The 26740-nt window shown below is 39.8% G+C and overlaps 1 protein-coding gene across 6 annotated transcripts in view; it reads left to right on the forward strand.

The window, feature by feature from the left end:
* Positions 1-26740, forward strand: part of bnc2 (basonuclin zinc finger protein 2) — a 568898-nt gene that overhangs the window by 245954 nt on the left and 296204 nt on the right. The window contains exon 2 of one of the 6 annotated variants that reach the window (XM_043717560.2): positions 22457-22573. The exons of the other annotated variants lie outside the window; for them this stretch is intronic. Within the exon in view, the coding sequence (XP_043573495.2) occupies positions 22457-22573 (117 nt within the window). The remainder of the gene's footprint in view (positions 1-22456; positions 22574-26740) is intronic. 6 annotated transcript variants of the gene reach the window in all.

Genomic DNA, 26740 nt, shown 5'->3' on the forward strand with positions numbered 1-26740 from the left:
TTGTAAAGAATTGAGGACTTTGAGCAGGAGATTTTATTACTTTACTTTTCTGGAGTGTGCTGTTGCCCATCTCTGTCTGACTGGTAACAATTTATAATCAACAGGAGGAATATCTTATGAGAGAAGTAAGTTCTCCAAGGGAAGATAGAGAAGTTCTTGGTATTCTTATGAATTCTGAACTGGGTTACATCTTAATAGTGTTATTTATTGAATTAATTCAAGGAAACCATTGTGGTATATGTTCTCAGTCACTGAAGTCACAGAGTTCTAGTTATACAACATGGAAACAAAGTCTGCAGTCTAACATATTCTCGCCGGCAAGACATACCAATCTGACCTCGTCGCTTTTAGTCCAAATCCCTCTATACCCTTCCTGTTCATATACCCATCCAGATGTCTTTTAAATGTTGTAATTGTACTCACATCTACCACTTCCTCTGGCAGCTCTTTCCAGACACGCACCACCTCTGTGTGAAAACGCTGCCCCTCAGCTCCTTTGTATATCTCTCCCCTCTCACCTGAAACCTATGTCTTCTAGTTTTAAATTCCCCCACCCTAGATTGGCAATTTATCCTTTCCATGCCCCTCATTATTTTATAAACCTCCTGAGGTCACCCCTCAGTTTCAGCCACTCCAGAGAAAAAAGCTGCAGCCTATTCCGCCTCTTCCAAAAGTGCAAACCCTCCAATTCTGGCAACATTTTGTAAATCTTTTCTGTATTATTGCAAATTTAACAACATCCTTCCTTTAGAAGGGCAGTATTCTAAAAATGACCTCACCAATGTCCTGTGAAGCCACAACATGACTTCCCAAGGCAAGTGTGCCAAATATCGTCTTCACCATCCAGTCTCACTGCAACTCCACTCTCAAGGAACTATACACTTGCACCCCTCAGCCTCTTTATTTAGCAACACTCCATAGGGCAGTACCATTTACTGTACATGTCCTGTGCTAGTTTGCCTTTCCAAAGTGCAGCAACACTAACTTACATGAATTAAACTCCATCTGCGATTCCTTGGCCCATTGGCCCATCTGATCAAGGTCCCATTGTTTATGGAGTTAATGGTCTTCACTGTCCACTGCACTTCACTGGTGTCATCTACAAACTTATTAACCATGCCTCCACATCCACCTCATTTATTTATATATATAAAATAAAAAGCAGTGGACCCAGCACTGATCCTTGTGGCACACTACTGGTCACAGGCCTCCAGTCCAAAAAACATCCCTCCACCACCACCCTACACCAACTATCTTCAACCCAATTTTGTATCCAATTAGCTAGCTCCCCGTGAATCCTATGTGATCTAACCTTACTAACCAGTCTGCCATGTGGAATCTTGTTGAATGCTTTGCTGAAGTCCATATAGAGTATGTCCACTGCTCTGCCTTCATCAGTCTTCTTTGTCAGTGCTTGAAAATGCTCAATCACGTTAGTGAGACACAATTTCCCATGTACGAAGCCATGATGACTCTCCATAATTAGTACTTGTCTTTCCAAATACATGTAAATCCTATCCCTCAGAATCCCCTCCAACAGCTTATTCGCTCCTGGCATAAGGCTCACCAATATATCATTCTCTGACTTTTCCTTACAGCCTTTCTTAAATAATAACGGCACATTAGCCAAACTCCAGAGTTCTAGTGCCTTACCCATGGCGATCAATGATACAAATATCTCAGCAAGGGACCTAGCAATCTCTTCCCTAGCTTCCCGCAAGATTCTGGGAAACACCTGATCAGGTCCTGGGGATTTATCTACCTTGACGCGTTTTAAGACCTTGAGCACCTCCTCTTCCATTATATGGACACTTTTCAAGCTATCGCAATTTATTTCCCCAAGTTCTCTACCTTCCATGTCCTTCTCCACAGTAAATACTGACCAAAAATACTCATCTAATATCTCACCCATCTCCTATGGTGCCACACATCGATGGCCTTGTTGATCTTTAAGAGCCTTATTCTCTCCCTAATTGCTGTTTTGTCCCTAATGCATTTACAGAATCTCTTTGGATTCTCCTCAATTCTATTGTCAAAGTTAGCTTATGTCCTTTTTTTGCCCTCCTGATTTCCGTCTAAAGTATACTCATACAGCCCTTCTTCTCTTCGAAGTATTCACTTGATCCCAGCTGTCTGGACCTCATAAATACCTCCTTTTCTCTTGAGCCTCAATTGCTCTAGTCATCCAACATTCCCTGCACCTACCAGCCTTGCCCTTACCATTAACAGGAACATATTGTCTCTGAACTCTCATCTCATTCTTAAAGGCCTTTCACTTCCCAACCATCTCTTTACCTGCAAATAGCCACCCTCCAACGTTAACTTCTTGATCAGTTCTATCCTTTTCCACAGCTATTTTAAAACTAATAGAATTAAGACCATTTGCCCCATAGTGTTCCACCACTGACACCTCAGTCACTTGCCCTGCCTTATTTCCCAACAGATCAAATATTGCTCCTCTCTAGTAGGTGCATCTGCATATTGAACAAAATAAGTTATGGTGTAAATTTCCATAAAATTTAAATGAGGTGTTTCCTGTAATTAATGAACATTTGCTGCTGCTCTCTGCTCTGAATTGTAATTAACTGTGATCACGCATGTTTAGTGATGACAGTACTTCTGTAATGGTTTGACAAGCTGGTGAGATTATGTCAGGTTACAAAACAACCTACAGCACATGGCAGAGATGTCAGGCTGGTTAGCTCAGGAAACTGAGGGCGAGGCACACAAGTGACTTACATCAATGACTGTATAAAGTGAATGTCTTCATTTGTGCATTTGTTGATCAAACCGGTATTGTATTAAAGAAGTTTTATCGCTTTCCTAAATTATATCCACATGGAATGTTACAGTGCAGGAGCGGCCATTTACTCCATTGTTCCTTTGCTGGCTCTTTGACAGAACTTACAAACAGTTCCTCTGCCTGCCGTATCCCATAACCTTGCAATTTTTTTTTCTCCTTTTCAGATATTTATCAAATTCTGTTTTGGAAGTATTTTTGAATTTACTTTCACCCCCTTTCAAGCAGTACATTCCAAATCACAACAACTTTATGGCATAAAAGAAATGCTTCTTGATTTCCTCTCTGGTTTGTGTGGCTTAAATCTGTGATTTCTGGTCATTTTTGCCACTTGATGCAACATTTCCTTATTGATTTTATTAAAACATTTTCATAATCTTTAAACACTAGTATTAAACTCTGTTGAACTTTCCCTGCTCTTTGTAGAACAGTTTGATTTTCTCTGATCGTTCATACTTGAAGTCCCTGCTCCTTGTATCTGGGTCAGATTTATAAGCTGTTTTACCATGTGTGCACACACTGAAATGCAAAATATGCTGTTGGGTTGTTGTATATTTTACATGGAAGTGAAGAGAGATCAGATGTCCCAAACAAACCTGGGGTTAAGACAGAATTTTGTATGAGACATGCTCAGAGATAGTAAAAGAAATTGAAAAATATGTTCAAGTCCCATCCCAAAGGCTTGACTGCACAACCTCGGCTGACAGTTCCCGCTTTGTTGCAGAAAGGTGCATTGTTGGAAGTTCTGTCTGTTAAATCTTTTTGCCCTGTCAGGTGAGGGATGTTAAAGAACTACAGCCATCAATGGATGAAAAGCAGAGGAACACTTTGGTGTTCTACCCAATATTTATTCCTCAACCAACATGTGTAGCAACACGATGAACGTTTTGTTATCCCATTGCTGTTAGTGGAAGCTTGCTGTGCACAAACTGGTTTAATCACTTGCTATATTGCAACATTAACTACATTCCAAAAGCACTTGACCGACTGTAAAACACATTAAGGTTGTAAGGATTTAAAAGGTGTTAGGAAAATATAAATCTTCACTGAGGGTGATTCACCAAGGCTAACACCTGAGGTAATTGAGTAAGGTCTTGAATTCCAATAGCATCTTTTGTGACTTCAGGACATCCTTAAGTGCCTCACAGAATATACTAATATAAATTCAGAAAGGAGCTCATATCAAAACTTGAAATCTGTATAATTTATTGTCTGGGTGCCAACTTCAAACACTTGTTTTTGTGTGATACTATTTGCCAGCATCCTGTGAAAGACAAGCTGCTCTTTTCTCCTGCTGCAACTTCAGTACCAGCATTTTAGAGACCTGCATAGTTCTACTAGAACCCATTCCTTTATCCGGGTTAATCCGTACGTTCACCAAGACATTGTTTTATGAGTCTGCTAGATCTTGACTTCTGGATCACAATTCTACTAAAGTAGCTGATTTGTAAAAAGTTAAATTATACCATTTAGTCTGTTATGCTCACTAAAACAACTCCAAACGCTCCATGATTTCACTGTGAGAGATGGTCATACTTCCAGTAATTGCTAATCCCACTTTGAATCCACCTTGAAATTTTTACCTCCAGTAGCCTAGGATGGCATTACCATTCCCTGCTTGCTCAGCTGATCTCTGAGTGGAAGTTGCCGTATTAGGGATGCTTTATGATGTGGACGAAGCACTGCTGGCAATTAGAACAACACTGAGACTGTCAGAACTCGGATTACCAGATATTGGGAATACCATGAAATGGGAATGTATCACTCTACTGCCAAGCATGTCCTGTTATGATTGGCTATATGCTGATAATTGGAAACCAAAAAAAAACCTAAAAATTAAAGTATAATATATTTGACTGGATTGTTGATCAGTAAGAAATGATTGGTTTTATTACCATTCTGCAATGAAAGTTCCTACACAGACAGACACACGTTCACAGGGATAATGAAAGTTTTACAATTAGTGTGCATCCTCACTGATGAATGTTCCAGACTTGAAAGAGCAGTGCACTTCATTGGGTGTGTCAATGTCTGAGAGCCCTCATCTCTGCAATTTACTGATATCAAAACAGAAATGCAGGGATTACCATAGCTGGAGTGGAGTCTCTAAATAGAGAAATGCCAAGTTAACATTTTGTCCCAACTTAAAATTAACCTAACTTTCAATTTCAAAAACTGATGGACCTACTGTATATTGCCAACATTTGACTTCATTTCAGTTTCCCAATATTTGTGTGTTATAAAATCTTAGATTCCAAGTAGGTCATCATTTGGCCTATTTGAGCCTGATATAACTATCCAATAAATTCCACTCCTTTTCTCCATAATCCTGCAGATTATTTCCTTCAGATTGGGTGGTTCATTGGCTCCGTGGTTAGCACTGCTGCCTCACAGCACCTGGGACCCAGGTTCGATTCCTGCCTCAGGTGACTGTTTGGAGTTTGCACGTTCTCCCCGTGTCTGCTTGGGTTTCCTCGGTCCTCCAGTTTCCTCCCACCCTCCAAAGATGTGCAGGTTAGATGAATTGGCCATGCTGAATTACTGATAGTGTTCAAGGATGTGCAGGCTGAGTACATTAGTCAGGGGTAAATATGGGACAGTGGGGTGAGGGAATGGGTCTGGGTGGGTTGCTCATCAGAGGGTTGGTGTGGACTGGTTGGGCCAAATGGCCTGTTTCCACACTGTAGGGACTCTATGACTCTAGTCATCAAATTTCCTTTCGCAAGTTAACACTGAACCTGATTGCAGTGCTCTTTTAAGGCAATGAATTCCGAATCATGACTGTTTATGGACAAAATGGAGTTTTGCTCATTTCTCTGTCAGTCTGTGCTGTGGAACCAATCACGACCAGCCTCTGGTTATTGAGCACTACCATAAATCTTCATTTCTGTACTGGATCTAAAGGCTTGCTTGGCTAAAGTTGGAGAGGATGAATACAAATAAGCCTTAACAGGAAGAAGCACCTGTCTTAAAAAAAAATATTTTATTGTTTGATAACAATAAATACAGGTTACACTAGCTGGTTACATAATTAATGGTTAAGTATTAACAGATATGACACGTGTGACCTCGGGATCTTGAGCTGGACTCCTGATTCTCCATCTGAGACAACGTGATATTATTAAATTGGGCGGAGCTTCTCACCATTTCCAACATGAGCCCTTTGAGAACCATTACCTTATACAACATTCCAGCAATTGGTTCTTCAAAACATGTGGGTCAAGTTTAGGAGGCCAGCAGAGATTATGTATGAAAAGCAATATTCATGACTTCTATTCTGCAAGGTAGAAGGCAGTGACAGTGCATGGATGTGCTCAGTGTCCTCTGATGATTAGTCCCTGGGAGAGTAAGTTGTTAGAACAGAATGCGAATGAGACAATGTTTTGCAATGTATCACATTCTGTCCAGGTTGGCATTAATATAATACATTTATAGCTGGAACACATGACTACAGAATGTTAGGGAAAGATTCTGTAATTTAGTTAATCAGGAGCAATGGTTGAAGTTATCATTTCCTTCAAATGTTATTCTCAAGCTCTACCTTTGCTTAGACTTGCAGCTCCCTATATACAAAACAAAATGATTTATCCTTGATGTTTGATAGTAATTATAGCAGGTTCTGGTTTTCATTTTGTATAATTTATAATATTCTTTTAAAAGTAGTTAATTATTTTCAACAAGCAATCCATGTTCAGTCAGGGATGGTGTAGCTCAGTGGCGTGACCCTTGTCCCATGCAGGATATGAGGCTGATTTTCTGACTTGCTGTGCGGTTGCTCCAGGTTACTTGGCAAACCAGGAGAGTGAGCAAATTCCATGTGTTTATCCATGATTTCACTTTTGAAATACAGCCTCCACGGACCGTTCTGAAAGGAAAATGACTCTTTAAAAATGTAGTAGTCAATGTGTCCACAATGTGCATGTGTGACACATGTTCCTTTTGTCTTTTCATCTGCTGCAACAGCCAGACAGTTTCCTGCCGTTTTCATTCCAGCAATTGACAAATGATTGCCAGATGTGAGCTCTTTCCAGTGATTCTTCCTCTCTCCAAACCTGTGGAGATCAGGTTATTTCATACTCCCTGTCCAGTTTATCTCCATTCGCATCTGCCACAGTTTAAAAGCAATGGCCTCCGTATGTGGGCATTCTAGTCATCACAATTTCTTTCCCTCTTTCACTTTCTCTCATTTTAAGGAATGAAGCAACACTGACAAAGCAACAAAGACCAGCTTCTGCATTTAATAAGTTAATCATTAGCACATTTTAATAGCTCGGTTACAAATAAGACAGAAATTGAATGCACAGCTATTAATGTCTCAGGTCATGAAATACAATGACAACAAGGCGAGGCCAAGACTAGAAAGAATGACATGGTTAATAAACTATAGCTGCCATAATTTCTGAGCAATAACTCTGAATTTTAAGAGGAAGCTTGATTCCAAGTGTTTTGCTGAAATGAGTACAGTAACAATGATTTTGTTACCATTAGTTTGCTGGGTTTTTAATGACTGACCATAACTGAACTTGAAACCTGAACATTTACCACTGACAGCTCCCTGATTAAGGAGTTTAAAACATTCTGCACAATAATGACAGAGAAAAAAAAGTTGGCAGCAGTTTAGAGGATTGTTCAAACTCAGAGCCCAGGTGCATTCAGGCTGGGAGCAGGGGGTGCTGTTGTCAAGGGGAATTATTGAGAAGCCCTGTGCACTGTCAGGGGCTGGGAGGTGAACTTTAATACTGAATTCCTGAACACACCACAATTTCCTCCCACACTCCAGATACACACACACTCAGCAGACGAACCATAATAGAGAACTCCTGCTCATACACACATTGTCAAACACGCATGTAGACATATAAAGTACATTTTGACATAGAACCATATATCAGAGGCGTGATTGTTTCACCAAAAAAAAATTTGCAACGTATAAACACCCATATTCTCTCAATGTTTTGCATTCATGTACACATTCATTCTCATTGATTTACAGTTTTAAAAATTACTTTGTTGCTATGTCCAAATATCAATGGATTAATCGAGCTTATGTAATAATACATTCCATCATTTATTTCACTAAATAGCTTTAAATGATAGAGCTGCTTATTGCAGGTTGGTAATTCTTTTGCAGAGTAAAACAAAAAACATCCTATATTTCCTGTCCATCAGAAACAGTAATTTGGGGAATGTATAAACTCCAATAAAAGTTTGTGAGAATCTGTGTGGGGCAGGCAACCTGTTTTCTTTAATGAATGTATTTTTAAACAGAATCTTCCACTTATCCTGCATTGCTGCGTGCAGGCCTTCTCACAGTGGGCTACCCATGGAGACAGTGCAGAGGGGAGTCACCCGGTCTACACACTGAGGGAATGTCCTTGAGAAAATGGCTTGTCACCAGCCATCAATGGAAAGACTGCCGCAGTGGTCTCTGAACATCTGGCAGCTCAGCACAGGAAGCTGTGGCAAGGAGTAGGGGGGAGCAGTGTCATTAATTGTGATGAAATAATTTAAACCATCAGGAATAAATGAGGCTGTTAAGTTTAGTTCAGATTCCATTTGCTGTGCACACATGTTTCAGGCATCTTGTGCTGAGCTTAAATTACAGTGCGACCTATCAGAACATAAGAGTCATGATCGTTGTGTAAGGATTTATTTCAGTTCTGTGCTGCTGTCCTGTTGTAAGACTGTTTATTTGCCCTTCTCTCCCCTCCCCGTTCCCTAAGTATGAACACCAGTAGGTGAGCTGATCAGAGGCCTCTCTCCAAAATAGCCACCGAGACTCAGCACCTCGCCAGGCTTTCTTCCTCTTCAGTTAGCCTCTGTTTAAAACTGGAATCTTGTGATAGAAACAGAAAAACCTACTGGTGTACCTTTACCCAGTGAATCAGTGTGTTCAGCACCATGCCAGTCATTATCATTTCATCCCACATTTCTGTGACTGGGAATGTTTGCATTCAGGTAGAGAACTAAATAATTAGACACAGGACATCGGCAGATTGACTTTGCTTGAAATGGGCTACACACTTCAATTTCTGGTGTTTTCTGCAAATTCACAGTTGTCAACAGGCAATATTGTTTCCCCTGGCCGTGTCTTAAAAAGTGTCCAAGTTGTTGTTTTCTGCTTGATTTCTGTCAGCCCTACATATAACTACACAGTGGAAAAAGAGTTATATCACAGGAAGAGCCCATTCAGCCCAATTGTGTTAGGAGCAGGTGAGGGGGCTGGTGATCACTTTTCTTTTTAAGCTCCTCTCAGCCAGTCACAACAAATATTTTTAATTCTTTTCTTAGCATGCAGCTGTCAGACTTCAATTAAAATGTAATTAATCAGAATAAAGGAACCAAATTACAAGGTTTTCTTGTGGGTAATTTTACTATTTGCCAACCCTGAAAGCACTAAATGTAGCATCAAACGCACATTAAAGGAAGATGATAAGTTTTAAAAAGAATTTTCTGGGACAGACGGGAAGAATAGACATTACAGTCTGAAAGAACGTTTGCGTCTTTAAGGTGTTACATTTTAAATTTGTTGTTTAATTGTTGACTGGTATTCTGCTGCAGTGGCAAAGTTAGTAGATCTTGATTTCTTGTAAATGCTTGATGTCACAAGTGCCTCTTTCATTAAAAACTGACTTTGAGGTTGGGGGAGATAGGCAGAGAAAAGCATGCATTGTCCTTGCTTTTATCAGTTTGTTTTTCTTTCAGTCATTGCTGCTCAACACTGTTGATGCTACAGGTCAATTTGTATGTTCCTGAGTACTGTCAAATGGCATGCTGTTAAATTCACGTATAATGGGAAATGATCATGTCAGTGTGAATTAAGAAAGGCAGTGTGAATTTCATGATCTTGACTCAATTGGTTGGTTTCAGTCTTTTCAATAACATGGTAATGCAGCTAGTGATTGCTTATTCCATATGGGTTCCCTGGACCTGCCGCAATTGGTGGTCATGTGATCATAGCCATTTTAAGTCAACATTTATCCTTTTTTAGAAACTGCTCGTCCACGAAGGGACTCTCAAATCAGTTGATGAAAGTTGAATGTTGATACTTTTACTGTGACTGTTACGTGTGTTCCAAGCTGCACCCAGTTTCCAATTCATTGCAACCCATCAGAATATTCTCCCATTCCTTTCTCCTTTTATTATACAAAGTGTGCCTGTAAATGCATCAGCTACTACTCCTGATACTCCACATTCTCTCCACTCCGAGGTAAATAAACTTTTCGTGAAATTTTGATCGATTCAGTTGCTGGTTTGCACTGCAGAGTAATGGCAATAGTGGCTTCAACTCCTGTAACTGGCTGAGGTTTCAATGAAGGTCCCTGTTTCTCAACCTCTCCCCTTGCCTGAGACATTGTGACCTCTAGGTTAAACCATCACCAAGTCATCTCTCTGAGCAGCTCTGTGGTGTGATAGGATTATGGTTTCAATTGTAAATGGAAGCCTCTTATCTACAGCTGCCTATCAAACTCTTCCATAAGTTGAAATTTTTCTCATTATCTCAAGAAAAGGACCCCAGTCTGTTCATTCCTCCTTGGGAGTTGTAACACCTCAGTTCTGATAGAAGTTTAGGAAACTTTTTTTGTTGGCCTGTTTACAATGCCTTTTTATCCTTTTTATAACATGGAGACCAGAACTTTAGGTATAGTTGCTACACAAGGCCTTACAAGGCTGTATTTGGTCTCAATATTTAATAAACTTCTAACATCCAAAGATTTTAAAATCTTTGTCAAACCAGAGAAAATAGAGATCTCCACATTCTACGGGTTTTCAAAATCTATGAAAGCAATTTAATACCAGTTTTCACAATGACTTCAGTTATCTGAACTGAGATTTTCATCCTGAATATTTTAGATTATTAGTGCACAGTGACTCTTGTTTCATGTGAAGCCCAAACGAACCAGCTTGGACTGACCTGAAGATCAACCCATAACAGTCGAACACAAGTGACACCTGTGTGATAAAAGCCTTCCTTCTAGTTCTATGGTAAAATTACTTTGCATGCTTTCGCATTATGCAATGCATCTGTCACCAAACACAATTTTGTCATGTTACAAGTGACTTCAAGCCCACCCAGCAGAATTGTGAAAAATTATATGTGACAAAGATGCAACATTGATTCTCACATCAGGGGAGACTTTGTGCTGGATCTTTGGAAAAGCTGCCCAATTAGTCCAGCTTCCCTATTCCTTCTCTTTAACCATGCAAACGATCCATTGCTATTGTTTGTCCATTTGCTATTTCAAAATTACTGTTCGTCTTTTCATGAGACTTTTAGGGTCTATTTCTGAACATACATCGCCCTGTAGTTTTATTTATCATTTTTACAACTGTGTGACTCAGGGTCCAGAAAACAGTTTTTACTAATTTACTCCACTAAAATTGCACATGATTTTGAACTACTATAACTGGGCGGCACGGTGGCTCAGTGGTTAGCACTGCTGCCTCACAGCGCCAATTCCCGCCTCAGGTGACTGACTGTGTGGAGTTTGCACGTTCTCCCAGTGTCTGCGTGGGTTTCCTCCGGGTGCTCCGGTTTCCTCCCACAGTCCAAAGATGTGCAGGTCAGGTGAATTGGCCATGCTAAATTACCCGTAGTGTTAGGTAAGGGGTAAATGTAGAGGTATCGGTGGGTTGCGTTTCGGCGGGTCTGTGTGGACTTGTTGGGCCGAAGGGCCTGTTTCCACACTGTAATGTAATTTAATCTAATCTAAACTTCCCTGACTCCCCCCCCCAAACAGTTCCAGTTTCTTTCCAAATTAACTGATTCCCCCATACCTTCCTGTATAAGATTTCTAGTCTTTCTAGTCTGCTTTACCCCAATGTGTGATGAGGCTGGGGCTGCCCTTTTACATGCTCCCTTGGCTCTTTTTTGAGTGTCAGTTCTAAATTTCTATGACGTATTGAGCAATGAGTAACCCCCCAGACCCAGCCCTGGTGTTGCCTTTTGTTGAAATTGGGTTTGAAAATAACCAGAAGATCTGACAGTCTGAAGGCTTGAAATGTAAACATGATGTTGGGCAAATTAGAAAAAAAGCTTTAATGCCAGCCTTCAATTGTTCATTTTCAGGGGGTGATTAAGCTGTTGATCATTTTATGTCCTAATCTGGCCTTATGTAATAACTGTCAAATTTAGTTTAATAATATTCCTGTGAAGCACGTAGAAATATTTAACAATGTTGGAAGTGCTATAAAAATGCAATAAAAACTGATAATGTTGGAAATACACTGCACATCAGACAGCTTCTTTGAAGAAAGAGTTAATGTGTCAGGTTGATGGCCCCATTTCAGAACACTGTTATAAAATTGAGCTCCTTGTGGCATCTGTTGCTGCACATTTTAGATATCAAATACGTAATTACAACCACATGTACAATGATTTTTCCACATACATTTATATTAACATGTATGCTCGACAAGGCAATGGATTAACCATCCAATTCCTGCCTGCTGTGATGCGTACTGTGAAGCCAATTTCTCTCTAGTTTTTTTGGGGCGTGTGTGCTGGGAAAGGGAGCTCTGTGTTCAAGAAGCTTGAAACCTAGGATGTGTTGGACTAGTTCTGAAAAAGGACCATTGAGCTGAACCATTAACTGTATCTCTCTCGCTCTCGCTCTCTGTCTCTCTCTCTCCATGAAGGCTGCCTGACCTGTTGAGAACGTGCAGCATTTTTTATTCTCATTTCAGATTTCCAGCATCTGTATATTTTGCTGCTATATTAATGCAGGTTCTTGTTGTAGTGATTCAATGAAAAATAAATATCTTGAATTCAATTGAACAGGAAATTGCATGTGGCAACCTTTCTTTTTGTTCATTCACCTTGAGATGTTCTTGGGTAGTTTGGTGCACCATAAATGCAAATGTAATTCCTTCCTGAAAAACAAACACGTGTGGGACTGCGATTAACCCAAATGTATTAAATGGAAAGCAGCCAACACATCAACTTTGTTTTGTGTACTATTTTTGAATTATTTCATTCAGCATGAAGCAACCATTATTGGTTATGTCTGTCAGAGAAGGATGTCATGTTAGGAGTGGTTAGCTCCATTCAAAGCTCGCCTAAGGGAAATATTTTGGCAATCACGTTACTAATCATGGATGGTGAGGGTGGTTATCTTAGAGTACAATGGCATATTGATTGGATGGGCCAGTGAGTTGAGGAGTGACAGATGGAGTTTAATTTAGATAAATGTGAGATTTTGCATTTTGGTAAGGCAAACAGGGCAGGAATTATACAGTTCATGGGGAGAGCCCTGGGGAGTGTTGCCAAACAGAGACCTAGGGGTGCAGGTGCATAGTTCTTTGAAAGTGAGGGGTCACAGGTAGACAGGATCGTGAAGAAAGGATTTGGCATGTTTGCCTCCATTGTTCTCTGCACTGAGTATAGGAGTTGGGATGCCATGTTAAGGCTATACAGGATATTGGTGGGGCTATTTTTAGAATATTACATTCAGTTCTGGTCTCCCTGTTAAAGGAACAATGTTGTCAAACTTGAAAGGGTCAGAAAAGATTTACAAGGATGTTGCTGAGAGTGGAGAGTTTGAGTTACAGGGAGAGGCTGAATGGGCTGGGGCTTTTTTCCCCTGGAGCATTGGAGGTTGAAGGCTGACCTTATAGGAGTTCATAAATTCATGAGAGGCATGGATAGGGTGAATAGGTCTTTTCTCCAGGGCAGGTGAGTCCACAACTAAAGGGCATAGATTTAAGGTCAGAGGGGAAAGATTTAAAAGGGACCTGAGAGGCAACATTTTCAGGGTGGTGTGTGTATGGAATGATCTGCCAATGGAGGTGGTGGAGGCTGGTACAATTACAACGTTTAAAAGGCATCTGGATGTGTACATGAATGAGAAGGGTTTAGAAGGATATGGGCCAAATGCTAGCAAATAGGACTAGAAAAGTTCAGGATATCTAGTTGGTGCAGATAAGTTGGACTGAAAGGTCTATTTCCATGCTGTATAACTATGACTCTAAGGTGACCCCTTTTTTCTATTGACTCTGTGGTGAGTGACAGTATTCACTAAATTGTTCAGATATCACACCCTCAAATATCTCCCTATTCTCTAATTTGTTTTTTGTGAAATCAGTATCTTCTGTGTCAGTGCCAGACGAGTTGGTTTGTAAGTTACTTCAGCAGTTTATTTTCAAGGTATTTGACAAAAGAGAAATGCAGAATCAAGACCATTGTTCATTGGGTATAACCTGCAAGATATACTTCGACTCCAACTTGAGCCATTATGCAATACAACTGGGTACAACATGACAGAATGATACAGCACAGCACAGAAGGAGGTTATTTAATTCATTGTGCCTTTATTGCCTCTTTGGAAGAGTTATCCAAATAGTGCCACTCCGCCTTTCCTGCAAGTTTTCCCAATCAAATTTGTTCCCAGTTTACTTTTGAATGTTGCCATGAATTTGCTTCACGTAGTGGATTTCAGATCAAAGATGCTGCCTGCATTAAATAAAGATCTCCTATTTCCTATGATTCTGTTGAATTTATTTGCAAAATGGTCAGTGGGTAGATCTCCAAATCTTCATTCTTTATTAGTGAGCAATAAATGTGGACAGCTGTATTCTCTCAAATATTTATCTACTTTCTAGTACAATTTCTGTTCAAAGTAAAAGACCGAGATATCTCTTCACTCAGTGTTCTTTCAATTCACTGTCTGCCATTGTGTTGTCTGTTATAATACTTTATGTCCATGAATGCCAGGGGGGGAAAAAACGTGTTTGGAAAGCTATTTCTGAAGTAATTTTAGACCTAATAGTTTGAGAAACGTTTTGCATCTTGGAACTGTTTGAGAAAGACTTCCTTTGTTCCTGGATTTTCTCCATGTTCATAAAGAGAGGCTGATTTTTTGGTGCTTCAGTGCTCTGAGTTAGTCTGCATAATGTTGCAAAGTGTTCAGTTGTACTTCTAACTGATCAATATGGCAACCATGAAATCAGGGAGGAAAGTGGGAATGCAATCATTCCTGAATCACTTTGTCGAATTTCAGAATTGACATTAAACCACAGAAGTCATGGTTATTTCCAGTCCTATGGCAATCCATTAGGACTTGCTTCCATTCTGGAATAAATGGGATTTAAAGATGGCTGACCAGTCCAAAGCACAAATATCTGCAAGTTCTGCCACAAGTAGGGTAGGTGCTATATGAAAGGCTTGTGTACTCCCTGTGATGCTTCGACTTTGCTTCTGCACATTCCTGATGAAGTTTCACCATGTGTTCAGTATCTTCTCAAATGAATCAATGCTACTTTGGGTTGGGCACAAACCAGGGTTGCTCATGGGTTGATAGGAATTTGATTTCTTTAGGAATGCTTTACGGATATCCCTAAAACATTTCCATTGACATGCTGTGAGTCTCCTGCCAGGGCTATGTTCTGAGTAGAGCAGTTGCTTAAGGAGTTTGGTATCACTGCCCTATCCTTCTGCTCTCCTGGGATCAACAGTATTCAGTATTATTGCATAATGGGGAGAAAATAAGTTGAAAGAAGTTTAATACCTGCATCTGTTGCAGATGGGATTGAAAACATGACAAAATGTTGTAAAACTCAGCCAATTGTGGCATCTGGTGCTGCACGTTTCTGAGATATCAAGCATGTGATTACAACCACATGGACAAGGATGTTTTTTCCACATATATTAAATGAACATGTATGCCAGACAAGGCAGTGGATTACCCAACAATTTCCTGCTCAGTGTGATATATGCTGGTGAATTCATTTTCTTGTGGGTTATTTTCTGGCATTGTGTTGGGAAAGTGAGCTGTCCATTCAAAAAGGGTGAACACAAGGAGGTGTTGGACTGATCAGCTTCAAAGCTCCACTGCTGCCTCTGGTGTGACAAATAAGTTGCTAAGGCTATGACCATCTACCAGTGTGAAAACAGATCAGAATTATAGTGGAACAGCCTGTTTACCCGGAAAACACCTCTAAATCTCAACTGACCAAGCACAGATGTTGGTATTTTGGCATTGTGTGTGTATGTGTGTTTGCGCACTGAGGGAACTCAATGTGTTGTCCTTTTGTAGCCTGGAACTACGGGTGAATGCTCGAACATTCTTTCCATCAAATGGTTGACCTGGAATCTCTTCCCCCATTACTATTTGATATTGGCATGTATTCACAGAATGATGTTCAATCTGTTTGGCCATGCACTGAATGCATCTTCCTGGAGTGGGATTAAACCCATGGCTTTTAGCACAGAGACAGAGATGTTACACGCTACACCCCACAAGACCTTGAGATATGAAATAAGGAGTGTTGTAACGTAGCCAGTTACCTTGTGATAATTCTCATAAATATCTGTCTTTCTGATATGTCCTGCAATACCTAGAGCTTGATTGTTGCACTGTAGTGTGCACATTTACACAACAGAACTTGGTGGGTTTTAATCCGAGCAAAGTAAGAATAAATTCCTTTGTCTCGCTTCAGTGATGGGAGCAGGTGAGATTGTTGAGGCTTACTTGATCAGTCAAGAAAAGAGTTTATATTTATTTAGCAAACATCCTCGGGATCATGCAAAGTGCTTACAGTTAATACAGCACTTTTGGAATTGAGTCCCTGAGATAATATTGGAAACCCAGGAGCCAATTTATACACAGTGAGCTCTCACAAGCAGGAAATGATGATAACTAGTTGCGAACATAAGAACATATGAATTAGGAGCAGAAAGAAGACACTAAGCTCCTTCAGGCTGCACCACTGTTCAATAAGCTCACAGCTGATCTGATTACTGCATGTTCCTGCCGAACCCCGATGCGCTTTCATCTTTTTTTTATCAAGAATGTATCCACATCTGCCTCAAAATTCAAAGACTCTGCTTCTGTTGCCTTTGGTCAAAGTGTTCCAAAGAGTCATGAGCCTTTGAGCAAACAAATCTCTTGATAGCAAGTTTTGAGACGATTTGAGCAAACCTACACCCAAAATCTCTTGATTTCTGTCTTAAATGGGCAGCTCCTTATTTTTAAACAGTGGCCTCAAATTCTGGATTACCCCATTAAAGCAAGCATAATATCATACCTACCCTCTTAGGATTTTAATTAAGTTCCAATGAATCCAAAGCTCACCTGCTCAATCTTTCTTCATTGGACAAACCTACCATTCCATATATTAATTGAGTAAATCTTCTCTGAATTACTTCCAACTCATTTATATCCTTCCTATATAAGGAAATAGGTACTCTAAATAGTATGCCAGATTCTGTCTCACCAAAGCCCTGTATAATGAAGCATAACTTCCCTATTTTTGCATTGAATTCCCTTCACAATAAACAATAATATCCTATTGACTTCCTAATTACTTGCTGTACCTGCACATTAACCTTTTGCTAATCATTTACTCAGATACCCAGATGCATCTGCATCTCAGAGCTCTGAAATCTCTCACTGTTTAGATAATAGGCTTTGTTTTTATTCTTCAAGCCAAAATGAACAATTCCATCTTTTCCCACATTTGCCTCATCTTTGCCCACTCATTTAATCTAATTACATTCCTTTGTAGTTTCTTTATATTCCCTTAAGAGTTTACTTCCCAACTACAATTATCTTGGCAAATTAATAAACATATCTTTCATCCTTTCTTCCAGGTTATTTATGTGAATGGCAAAAAGTTGAGGTCCCAGCACTGATCGCTGAAGCATACCACTCAGTAGTATCTTGCCAAACAAGAAATTACTTATTTATGGTTCCTCTCTGTCCCCTATTACCTAGCCTATCGAGTGAATCCTTAGAAGAGTATAAAGAAAGTAGGTGTATACTTAAGAGGGAAATCAGGAGGGCAAAGTGGGGACATGAGATAGCTTTGGCAAATAAAATTAAGGAGAATCCAAAGAGTTTTTACAAATATTTTAAGGACAAAAGGGTAACTAGGGAGAGAATAGGGCCCCTCAAAGATCAGCAAGGCGGCCTTTGTGTGGAGCTACAGAAAATGGGGGAGTTACTAAATGATTATTTTGCATCAGTATTTACTGTGGAAAAAGGTTATGGAAGATATAGACTGTAGGGAAATAGATGGTGACATCTTGCAAAATGTCCAGATTACAGAGGAGGAAGTGCTGGATGTCTTGAAATGGTTAAAGGTGGATAAATCCTTAGGACCTGATCAGGTGTACCCGAGAACTCTGTGGGAAGCTAGGGAAGTGATTGCTGGGCCTCTTGCTGAGATATTTGTATCATCGATAGTCACAGGTAAGGTGCCAGAAGACTGGAGGTTGGCAAACGTGGTGCCACTGTTTAAGAAGGGTGGTAAAGATGAGCCAGGGAACTATAGACCAGTGAGCCTGACCTCAGTGGTGGGCAAGTTGTTGGAGGGAATCCTGAGGGACAGGATGTACATTGTATTTGGAAAGGCAAGGACTAATTCGGGATAGTCAACATGGGCTTTGTGCGTGGGAAATCATGTCTCACAAACTTAATTGAGTTTTTTGAATAAGTAATAAACATGATTGATGTGGGCAGAGCAGTAGATGTGATCTATATGGATTTCAGTAAGGCATTCAACAAGGTTCCCCATGGGAGACTGATTAGCAAGGTTGGACCTCATGGTGAGAACTAGCCATTTGGATACAGAACTGGCTCAAAGGTAGAAGACAGAGGGTGGTGGTGGAGGGTTGTTTTTCAGACTGGAGGCCTGGAACCAGTGGAGTGCCACAAGAATCGGTGCTGGGCCCTCTACTTTTTGTCATTTATATAAATGATTTGGATGCGAGCATAAGAGGTACAGTTAATAAATTTGCAGATGACACCAAAATTGGAGGTGTAGTGGACAGCAAAGAGGGTTACCTCAGATTACAACAGGATCTGGACCAGTTGGGCTAATGGGCTGAGAAGTAGCAGATGGAGTTTAATTCAGATAAATGCAAGGTGCTGCATTTTGAGAAAGCACATCTTAGCAGGACTTATACACTTAATGGTAAGGTCCTAGGGAGTGTTGCTGAACAAAGAGACCTTGGAGTGCAGGTTCATAGCTCCTTGAACATGGAGTCACAGATAGATAGGATAGTGAAGAAGGCGTTTGGTATGCTTTCCTTTATTGGTCAGAGGATTGAGTACAGGAGTTAGGAGGTCATGTTGCGGCTGTACAGGCCACTGTTGGAATATTGCATGCAATTCTGGTCTCCTTCCTATCAGAAAGATGTTGTTAAACTTGAAAGGGTTCAGAAAAGATTTACAAGGATGTTGCCAGGGTTGGAGGATCTGAGCTACAGGGAGAGGCTGAACAGGCTGGGGCTGTTTTCCCTGGAGTGTCGGAGGCTGAGGGGTGACCTTATAGAGGTTTACAAAATTATCAATTTATCAAGTGGTGCAATGGTTTTTTTAGATTACTTAGTGTGGAAACAGGCCCTTCGGCTCAACAAGTCCACACCGACCTGCCGAAGCGCAATCCACCCAGACCCATTCTCCTACATTTACCGCTTACCTAACACTACGGGCAATTTAGCACGGCCAATTCACCTAACCTGCACATTTTTGGACTGTGGGAGGAAACCGGAGCATCCGGAGGAAACCCACGCAGACACTGGGAAATATGCATACTCCACAGTCAGTCGCCTGAGGCGGGAATTGAACCCGGGTCTCTGGCGCTGTGTTAACCACTGTGCCACCGTGAGAGGCATGGATAGGATAAATAAACAAAGTATTTTCCCTGGGGTCGGGGAGTCCAGAACTAGAGGGCATAGGTTTAGGGTGAGAGGGTAAAGATATAAAAGAGACCTAAGGGGCAACTTTTTCACGCAGAGGGTGGTACGTGTATGGAATGAGCTGCCAGAGGATGTGGTGGAGGTTTGATTTTTCGCAATTAACCTGACCTTGTATCTTGTCAAATGCCTTTTGGAAGTACATTCACCAGTTACCCTTTATTTAGAGTACATGCAATTTCTTAAAGAACTCCAATACATTTGTTCAACGTGACATTCCTTTCACAAAGTTTTTGGCTGTACCTGATCACTTTGAATGTTTACAAATGTTTTGCTTTAAGATCTTTTAATAATAGCTTCTAACGTCTTTGATAGATCTTAAGCTATATGGCCTGTCATTTCTGCTGCTGTCTTTGTTGTCTGAAAAAAGGAGTTATATGCAGTATCTTCCATTCTAATGGAACTTCCCCAGTTGCAAGGGCTTTGATCAATATCACTTAGAATCGTAGAGATGTGCAGCATGGAAATAGTTGCTTCGGTCCAACTCGTCCATGCCGACCAGATATCCTAAAATAATCTAGTCCCATTTACCAGCACTTGGCCCATATTCCTCTTAAACCCTTCCTACTCAAATGTCCATCCAGATGCCTTTTAAATGCTGGAATTGTATCAGTCTCCTCCACCACCTCTGGTAGCTGATTCCATACACGCACCAGCCCCTGCATGAAAATGTTGTCCCTTAGGTCCCTTTTAAATCTTCCTTGGTGATTGTAATTTTCCTGAATTTTCCCCTCCACTTTTTTGCTTCATTGCTAGTTTTGAGATGTTTCTTATGTACTTTACAGTAAAGACTGACACAATATACATACTTAATTTGCCATCTCCTTATTTTAATTATTAATTCCCCAGAGTCATTGTCTAAAGGCCTAATGTTTGCTTTATTAACTCATTTCCCTTTTAAACTCTTACTCTCTGTTTTTATGCACAGCATCATGACCCATCCTTGCAGTTTTTATATTCTGACCAATCTTCTGCCCTGCCACCCAACTTTGTTCAGTTGACAGATGATCTGTTTTAGGGTTGCCTGAGGGGCAAATGTTGGCCAGGCCACTGGGAGAATTCAAATAAAAGAAAAATACTGAAAATCTGAAATAAAAACAGTAAGTGATCGAGAAACTGAGCAGGCCTGGCAGCGTCTGTGGAGAGATAAACAGAGTTAATGTTTGGAGTCTGATATGGCTCTTGTTCTGGAGATCTAAAGTTTCCCCAGCGCTTTGTTTTTATTCCAACTGAAGAACTCCCCTGATCTTTGAAATAATAGCCACAAAGTCTTTTACATGCAAGGTTGTTCTACATCTTACCCTCAAAAATGATATTTGGTGAAAAATAAATAATAGTTAGCCTGTTAATTAGAAACAATTGATGATGCAATGTTGAATTGTTTTGGATAGTATGCATGAATTTGGCATGAATTTCCTTTTAAAATCCAGGCAAGTTCCATGTAAAACCAAACCTGGGAAAGTGGAAGGCAATAATATGAAACGTAGTTTAAACAACGTACAAGTTTGTAGTAGACTCCAAGCAGCAATTTTCGCTATGCAGATGATTCCAGTAATTATTGTGCAGATATTTAGACATGGTTTTGGATTTCTCCCTCCTCATCTATACCAGTGTCACTTTTAAGAGAAGACTCTTTCAATTTAATTCCTTTGTTTCTTCACACTTTTTTTGTGAAATATCTTATTCCCCCTTTCTTCATACTTTCTACTTGGCCGAACCCCACCGCCAACTGATAATTAAATGTTATTTTAACTAAATGAATTTTTATCATGAAAGTCTGTAATTAATTACATGTTTGTGTTTGTTGAAACCATATTTTACAGACCACATCCTAGAAAGAACAGAAGTCAGTGTTTCAGAAGTTTGTTTAAAGACTGAATTACACGTTCTACCACCGCACCCATAACTGAAAAATCTAAGAGCAGATTTTAGTGGTTTGTTGGAAACACTTATCATTGTCCCAGAGCATCCGGAATGCTGAACTCAAAACTCCATTTCCCATCAGTCTGATAGGAGGAAATATTTGAATGATTTGGTGCACCCTCAGTGTGTCCCAGCACTGTCAGTGCTGTAGCCTTGCAATCATTCAGTGACTGTGTACACAAGAGGGTGTGAGCTATCAGTGTGAATAGTTCAGTCTGTAGAGATCCTGGTCGAGGTAGAGGAGTAAGTAACGGGGAGTAAGAATTCAGTCTCGACAATAAACCTCAGAGTATGAGCAAGATGTGTGTTTTAATGTGTGTGTCAGTATACCTGCGTCAGTAGGTACAGCAACTTATATGCCACTGTGCATGTGTGTATTAGGAATGTGCACATCAGTTTTTGTGTTTTTTTTTCAAGGTCTGTATAAATGTCAGGCTATGCCAGTGTATATGTGTGTCAGGGTGTATGTTTTAGAGAGAGAGAGTGAGTGTGTGTGTGTGTGTGTGATCATTATCTCATGGGTTGTTAGAAGTCATCACATTAAGAATTACTGCTACCCACACAGTGAAGTGACCTGCATTGATGGACTATTTTTCCTGGACTCCACACTATTTTAGAATATTAATTCCAATAGGCAATGAATTCAAGAATGTTGGTTTCATTATTTGTGGAGACTGATTATATTTGATTTACAAAGACTCTTTTGTGCTGTTTTCTAAAATGCTTAGAAGTAATTTGTTTTGCTTTAATTTATATTCTTGTTACAAGATGATTAATCACGACTAACACTTGGAGCATGCACATTTAAGGGTGACATATATGCTATTGTTTCAACTCCATCATCATTTGAGCAGTTCAGAAGTATGTGATTGAATACTGACTGTGATAACATACGATAATCAGCTTTTACCTGTAGAAAAGAGAGAGAGAGAGAAGAATTAATCTCTGTCCCATTTGTAATGATTGGCTTTGGGAGTTTTGTGTCACTTTTGGACACATGGAAAATATGCTCCTGATGTCATTTCCTCTTGCAGCTCACATTCCAAGTCAGAACTGTAGATCAACTTCAAAGGCAGTCAAGGTACAGCCACGCTCTTTCAAACTGCACACAGTCTGGATTGATTGAGAACTGGAAGGTACACCACATGGGAGTAAGTGTTGCTAAATATTAAGTATCATCAAGCTATAATAGTTGTATTTGTTTCCATTGTCTTGCAATGATAATTTGAGGAATCCTCAACTTCAGTGTCAACTCTGTAATTATGGGGGGAGAAAAAGATACATTTTGCCAGAAAGTACTTGATGTAGGTAATGGACCTTGCAGTTTCACTTCTGATAGTGCCAAGACTGCTTGTAATTCACAATGTTACTTCCTGTGCATATAGTAATAAGGAATTAATGTGGCCTCGGATGGACAGGACCATTACACCAGTTTTTGTCAAGCTACTTACAATATTTGTTAGCCTTTCTTGTGGGAGATTTTAAATATTGGCTTCTTCATTTGCTGTTAGATCTTGAAATAGTCAAAATTCTTCGCAATCGATTTGACAAATATCCTGTTGATACTCATTGATCAGCCTGCTGCCAGGGCAGGATTAATAATGAACTTATTTCTGATTTTGATGCAACCTTGCTGAGTTATGTCAGCTTCCTACTGTCCCAGATGCCCCTCATTGTGCTGCTATACCCAGTTATCCGAGAGTCCTGGAGTCCTACAGTCATGGCCATCGATGGCACAAAAGGAGGCAATTCAGTGAATGACTCCATGCTGGCTCCCTGCAAAGCTCTTCATTCTGTACCATTTCCTTAGTTGGTCCTCATAGCCCTGAAGTTTATTCCCTTCAAGTGTCCAACTAATTTCCTTTCAAAAACATTGATTGTTTCTGATTCCATGTCCTTTGTGTAGGTAGTGAGGTCCAGGTCATTGATGCTCATTGTGTAAAAGAAAACGTTTTTCCTCCTAAACCCAAATCTATGTCCCTCTAAGTCCTTGTACAGTTAAATAATGGAATATGATTTCTCAGTCTACCTTATCTAAACCTGTCATAATCTTGTACACACCTATAAAATTTCCTCTCTGTCTCCTTTGCTTCATGCAAAACAACCCCAACATTTCTAATGTAACAGTATTATTAAACACCCTCTATCCATGGAACAATTGTGGTAAATCTCCTCTGCAATCTCTCAAGGTCATTCAGATTTTTGCTAAAGTGTAGTGACCAGACTAGATACAGTATCTAGGTCAGGCCCAACCGCAACTTTATGAAAATTCACTATAACTCCCCAACCTTTGTACTTAATTTCAGCTTCATAAATAGAGGCATTTTCAGATGCTTTCCTAATCACTTAATGTGTCATGCCACCTTCAATGGTTGATGCACATGCACCTCTAAGTCCATCTGTTCCTGAATTTTCTTTAGAATTGTACTACTAATTCTCTATTGACTATCCCTTTCCCTTCTCACAAATTACATCACTTCACACTTCACTGTACAGCATTTCTTGTTATTAAAGTTCATTATGACTTCTCTATCCATTCCGTGAGCCTACTTATCCAGATAATTCATATCATCCTCAATGTTTGTCACATCACCAAGATTAGTATCAGCAGCAAATTATGAAATTTTAATGCAAGATCCAAGTCTTTCATGTATAACAAAGGAAAGTGGCCCTCTCACTGATCTTAGAGAATTCCTCCATCTACATTCCTCAAATTACCATCTACCAAAATTTCTGCTACTTTCTGTTTTTAAATCATCTTAAAATCTGTGCACTGGCCCTCCTTTTCTATAAACGCCAACTTGTTAACTAGCCATTTATGTTCTCCTTTTGTCAATCACATTGTTAAGTCTATACAGACACCATCCACCACATTATCTCCATCAACCTTCTCTATTACATCATTAAATAATTCAACCAAAATATTTAAACAATTGCTGTCTTTCACAAATCTGTTACTCTCCTTTAATTCGATATCTCAAATTGCCCATTGACTTTATTTTTACATTAGTAAAGAATTTCAAAATCTCTCACTCTACTGGTTTTAAACCAACTGGCCTACTTTCTCCATCTTTTCCCTTACTTCCTCTGACATGTCTTGAAAGTTTAAGTAACCTCTTCCATTGTTTACTGCACTGTTTCTTTACAAATGGACTTTTACAAGCAGACACAACTTCTTTATTGTTGGTTTGTTTGTGTACGAATGAAGATTGAGGAGATAACGTGCTATTATTTTGATACAAGTACAAAAATAGGTTTTGGAATTAAATATTAGCACTCGTGATGAATTTTTATGTATTGCATTAACTATCTGATTGAAAAAGTGAACATTTTTCTGGTGTAGATCCTTGATGTCGATTGGTAACAAGTAACCAGTGGTCAAGTATGATTCTACTGAAGTGTAGGGATGAGAATATCTGGTTGCAAGTTTGCTCGTTGAGCTGGAAGGTTTGTTTTCAGATGTTTCATCAGCATATTAGATAACATCATCCATGAGCCTCCAGTGAAATGCTGGTGTTATGTCTCACTTTCTGTTTACGTGTCTTGGCTTCTTAAGGTGAGTGATATCATTTCTGGCTCTTTTTCTCGAAGGATGGTAGATGGGGTCCAAATCAATGTGTTTATTGATAGTCTGGTTAGAATGCCAGGCCTCTAGGAATTCATGTGCATGTTTCTGTTTAGTTTGCCCTACGATGGATGTGTTGTCCCTGTCAAAGTGGTGTCCTTCTTTGTGTTTATGTAAGGATATTAGTGGTAGTGGGTCATGTCACTTGGTGGCAAGTTGGTGTTCATGAATCCTGGTGGCTATTTTCTGCCTGTTTGTCTGATGTAGTGTTTGTTACAGTCCTTGTATGGTATTTTGTAAATGACATTCGTTTTGTTGGTTGTTTGTACAAGGTCCTTTTAGGTTCATTAGCTGCTGTTTAAGTATGCTGTGGGTTTGTGAGCCACCATGATGCCAAGGCGTCTGAGTAGTCTGGACGATGAGAATATCGTTCATTGTGTGAATTCCCTCTTTGATCTGCTATAATCAACTGAACAAACATATTGTTTGATCCTTTGGTTAAGTGTTGGGCATTGGAATGAGATTGGGATGGAGTGAGATTGAAGGTTTTGGAAGATGATCTACAGTTACATTGGAATGAGAGATTCTGATAAAAGTTGCCTTGTGTTCTTTGGATCAGGTTTGATTTTCAGGTTAAAAATGAATTAATTTCAAGGAGTTACATTTGTCAAAGGAAATCCTCAGCAAAAGGAAAAAGAGCTTGCATTTATGTAACACCTTTTCAAGACCTCAGGACATTTCAAATCATGTTACACTTTGAAATACCTTTTGAAGTGCAATCCCTATTATAATACAACATGGCACTTGATGTGGTGGCTAATTTACACCCAACAAGGATTCCTCAAACTGAGATATATGACCAGATTATCTGTTTTAGTATTGTTAGTTTGAGGATAAATATTCATCAGGAGAAAGTGAGGTCTGCAGATGCTGGAGATCAGAGCTGGAAATGTGTTGCTGGAAAAGCGCAGCAGGTCAGGCAGCATCTAGGGAACAGGAGAATCGACGTTTCGGGCATTCCGGCATTCCTGAAGAAGGGCTTATGCCCGAAACGTCGATTCTCCTGTTCCCTGGATGCTGCCTGACCTGCTGCGCTTTTCCAGCAACACATTTCCAGATAAATATTCATCAGAACACCCAGGAGAATTCTACTACTTTTCTGTAAATATTGCCAAAGGAATATTTTGCATCCACCTGTAAGTGCAGTTGCTGCCTTAGTTTTATGTCTCATCCAAAAGATTGTGAATCCAATTGTGCAGCATTCCTTAAGTACTACACTGGAAGTGTCAGTGTTGTGGACTGGACCAAACCCCCTCAAAATATATTAAGAAGTTAGCCTAGACCCTCCTTTTTTATTATTTTGAAGGTAAGTGTAAGGCATTGAGTTCCAGATAGAATTCGATTGGTCAAATTACTCAACATTCAGCAAAACATACTTTATTTTTACACTACAGTTAAAATACAGGCAAAATAAACATAAAGTAATTGGCTTAATTGTAACTATCAAAATGCTTAACAAAATTTTATATATATAACTACTGCTAATTAACTGTTCTAATACAATAACATCCTTTAAACACACCCCTGGTAAAGGCAAATTCAGTAAAAATATCTCACGTGCAATTCTAGCAGCAGGAAGAGAACCCCAGCTTTTAGCTGTAACAGAGAGGACAGTGAGTGCTTCCACATCCAGCTTCAAGATCCTAGGAACTGCTGAAAACTAAAACTAAAAATCCTGGTTCTGTGGGAGTTT

This window comes from Chiloscyllium plagiosum, unplaced genomic scaffold, assembly GCF_037043375.1.
Source record: "Chiloscyllium plagiosum isolate Xiang-an unplaced genomic scaffold, Cpla_swu_hap1 HiC_scaffold_2, whole genome shotgun sequence".
Classification (NCBI taxonomy): Eukaryota; Metazoa; Chordata; class Chondrichthyes; order Orectolobiformes; family Hemiscylliidae; genus Chiloscyllium; species Chiloscyllium plagiosum.